Source organism: Rhinoderma darwinii, chromosome 6 (genome assembly GCF_050947455.1).
Source record: "Rhinoderma darwinii isolate aRhiDar2 chromosome 6, aRhiDar2.hap1, whole genome shotgun sequence".
NCBI lineage: Eukaryota > Metazoa > Chordata > Amphibia > Anura > Rhinodermatidae > Rhinoderma > Rhinoderma darwinii.
Window position 1 is genome coordinate 95,150,707 of NC_134692.1, and position 3,697 is coordinate 95,154,403.

Below are 3,697 nucleotides of genomic sequence, written 5' to 3' on the forward strand. Positions count from 1 at the left end.
ATCTGGGCAATAAATATTGTGTTGCATTTCTCAGGTAAAACCTTCTGTGTTACAGAAACAAATCTATTACAAATTAATATTGGCAAAAAAATGAAATTTGTAAATTTCACCTCCACATTGCTTTAATTTCTGTGAAACGCCTAAATGATTAAAACTCTTTTTGAATGCTGTTTTGAATACTTTGAGGGATGCAGTTTCAAAATGGGGTGATTTATAGGGACTTTGTAATCCCTAAAAGCCACTTCAGAACTGAACTGGTCCCTGAAAAAATAGCCGTTTGAAATTTTCTTGAAAATGTGAGGAATTGCTGCAAAAGTTCTAAGTCTTGTAACGTCGTAGAAAAATAAAAGGACGTTCAAAAAATGATGCAAACATAAACTAGACATATGGGATATGTGAAATAGTAACTATTTTGTGTGGTATTACTATCTGTTTTACAAGCAGATACATTTACATTTAGAAAAATGCTGGTTTTTTTCACATTTTCTCCAAATCTTGGTGTCTTTCACAAATAAATATTGAATTTATCGGCCAAATGTTTTCACTAATATAAAGTACACTATGTCATGAGAAAACAATCTCAGAATCACTTGGATAGGTAAAAGCGAAGTTATTACCACATAAATTGACACATGTCAGATTTGAAAAAATCAACTTCGTCCTCAAGGCCAAAACAGGCTCAGTGCTCAAGGGGTTAACAGAGACCTTCTTTAGTAGTAAACAGCATAATGTATGAGAACGGAATACTACATAGAATAGACATTCAATATACAAAAATCATAAAATTGTGTCTCATCAATAACTTTAAACACAGTTGAATAACTGATTCAGAAAATAAACCACAAATTGCAAATGTATGAAACTAATTTTTAACGTTAAGTCATTGCAAACATTTTATTAGTGATATTTAATTTGCTGTAATAAACAATTGTTTCCCCTGCTATAGTTCTAAAATGTTGTGAGAATAATATTATAGTTGTATCTGTAGGTTTCTGCTGATGAACAATGAATAGTACAATAAGTGCAAGAAGAACATATGTGCTTAGCATGCAACATACTCGGATTAGGTTTTATCTTATGTCAGCTCAATTTGCATGTGTTGTTGAGTAGATAACTGTAGAGGGTGGGATTTGGTTTTAGCCTATAGAATTTAATCTCAATTTGTGTGAATGGTACCTCTAGCCTTTAAAAAGCTGCAATGACTGCTGTACAACATGGACTTTACTTGAGTTTCCAAGTTTACCTAAGACTCACCAACTATCCAACATCACAATGACTCTGTCTGCAAGCGAGAGGGCTCTTATCCTATCCCTATGGCCGAAGATTGCTCCTCAAGTCAATGATCTAGGTGGTGAGGCTTTGGATAGGTAATGTGCATTTCTATTTGCCTATTAAGCAAACTTTATTATAGCGATAGTGCTAACTATGCAAAATATGCCTGCAACATTTTAATATCTCTGAGGTAATCTAAGATACAAGGGATACATCGTATCAGAGATTACACAGTATAAACAGCATTTTTCATCTGTTATGTATGTTGGATTATGATGTCACCTGAGTTTGAGTAATGATGTCATTAGTTAAAGTTCATATTTTCAAATACTATCACTCTATTTATTAAAAATGAAGTTATTTTAGATATTAGAAGTTCCTTCTTTGTTTCAGCAATAGATGCTGATGGTCAAGAAAGATCTCTGTGACTATGCATATTTTTTATAATTCATAGTATTACATAATAGTTAAAACATTATCTTTTAGTAACAAATGATGCGACAGCTCCTAAATTGTAGTACTAGTTGCTTATACAATTTAAGTAAGCTGTAAAATAAATGTTATGTTAAATATAGTACATGTCACTGATGTTTAATAGTTCACGTCATGAAGGAAATCTTGTTTTATAACATAATACTCTAAGGCTGGAATCACACGAGCATGTTCGGTCCGTAAAGGACGGAACATATTTCGGCCGCAAGTCCTGGACCGAACACACTGCCGGGAGCCGGGCTCCTAGCATCATAGTTATGTACAACGCTAGGAGTCCCTGCCTCTCCGTGGAACTATTATCCCGTACTGAAAACATGATTACAGTACGGGACAGTTGTCTCGCAGCGAGGCAGGGACTCCTAGCGTCGTACATAACTATGATGCTAGGAGCCCGGCTCCCTGCAGTGTGTTCGGTCCAGGACTTGCGGCCGAAATACTTTCCGTCCTTTACGGGCTGAACATGCTCGTGTGAATCCAGCCTCGTTGTTTTTTTATAATTGTAACCCTGATTAATTTTATTTTAGGATGTTTCTGAGCTTCCCTCAGACCAAAACCTACTTTTCCCACTTTGACTTGTCCCAAGGATCTGCTGACATCAAGAACCATGGTGGAAAGGTCTTGAATGCTCTTGGAAATGCTGCCAATCATCTGGATGACCTTGATGCCACCCTATCCAACCTCAGCGACCTCCATGCCTATAACCTGAGAGTGGACCCTGGAAACTTTGAGGTAAAAAATATGTTATGCTTTAAATATTGAATTTTATATGTAGTACTACCCCATCTGTTGGGTTACTAACAGGAACCAGAGTAGCATCATTCACTAGTAAAGTTCACATATACAGTATTACACACTGCCTGCATACATATGCCTATATAGAAGACATATTATTTCATTTGTAATGAGTAACACTTTATTTAAAATATAACACATGAGTACATACATGCCACTGTAAATTTTATAGTGACTCTTCAATAGAATGTAAACATATACATTTATTGATTATGTATTGAAGGATATACATTATATGTCTGATTCTGAGGAATTTAATAATTTTTACAATACATTGATACCTTTATGGTTTATATGGTAAGTGTAAGAATTAACATCAAGTTTCTTCCTTGTTACAGCTGCTGAATCACACAATCCAGGTCGTCTTGGCTATTCACTTCCCACAAGAATTCAGTGCTGAAGCCCAGGCTGCTTGGGACAAATTCATTTCTGAGGTCTCCACCGTCCTAACCTCCAAGTACAGATAAAGAAATACTCATGGACTAGGAGACTACATCACTACCTGCAGCAAACCATCCTGTAGTGAAGTTCAGAGGAAACTATGACACAAATTTGTCATCAAATCCATAGGCAATCAAAGAATGTCATTCAGCTGTAATATAATTTTGCTTGGTTGTGGTTTTGCAGCAGTCTTTGTCTGGCTACTTACTTGTGTCTGTTGTCCATCAAAAGGAATCTGGTGTAATCTTTAATAAAAGTGCATTCATTTCTAATTGCTGTCGCTGGTTGCGTTTTCTTTCATGATGTTGAGATTTGGACCAGGGGCGTAATTGGGAAACACCAGGCCCCATAGCAAACTTTTGACTGCGGCCCCCTCCCCAGATACCACCAACTAGTCTATCTATCATCTATCAATCGTCTCTTCATCTTTTACAAATCTATCTTACCAGAGGCATAACTGGAAGCTCCCAGGCCCCAATAAATATAGATAAGGCTCCATGGCCCAGATGCGACCGCAACCTTTGCACCCCCTGTAGTTACACACCTGTATCTAAATGTTTGTCTATTCATCTGTCTATTACCTATATCTGTTTTGTCATTTATATTATATTCAATATAACTCTCTAATATGTAAAGGATAATTTTCACCTGTAAATATAATTACATTGTCTTCTTATGTCAAGTTATTACAAATTCTATT

General features: G+C 36.0%; 1 protein-coding gene across 1 annotated transcript; it reads left to right on the forward strand.

The window, feature by feature from the left end:
• The first annotated feature begins 1,272 nt into the window (after positions 1-1,272).
• On the forward strand, positions 1,273-3,023 carry LOC142656380 (hemoglobin subunit alpha-3-like). Its single transcript, XM_075831297.1, has 3 exons — positions 1,273-1,367; positions 2,289-2,493; positions 2,895-3,023. Exons 1-3 carry the CDS (start codon positions 1,273-1,275, stop codon positions 3,021-3,023), a joined length of 429 nt encoding a protein of 142 aa, XP_075687412.1.
• The last annotated feature ends 674 nt before the right edge of the window (positions 3,024-3,697 follow it).

Excerpts from the sequence above, each read along its gene's own strand:
- LOC142656380 (XM_075831297.1), top strand. The coding sequence starts at position 1,273 with ATGACTCTGTCTGCAAGCGAGAGGGCTCTTATCCTATCCCTATGGCCG. Across the intron at positions 1,368-2,288 it reads GGTGGTGAGGCTTTGGATAG|GATGTTTCTGAGCTTCCCTC; the intron begins GTAATGTGCATT and ends ATTTTATTTTAG. Across the intron at positions 2,494-2,894 it reads TGGACCCTGGAAACTTTGAG|CTGCTGAATCACACAATCCA; the intron begins GTAAAAAATATG and ends TCCTTGTTACAG.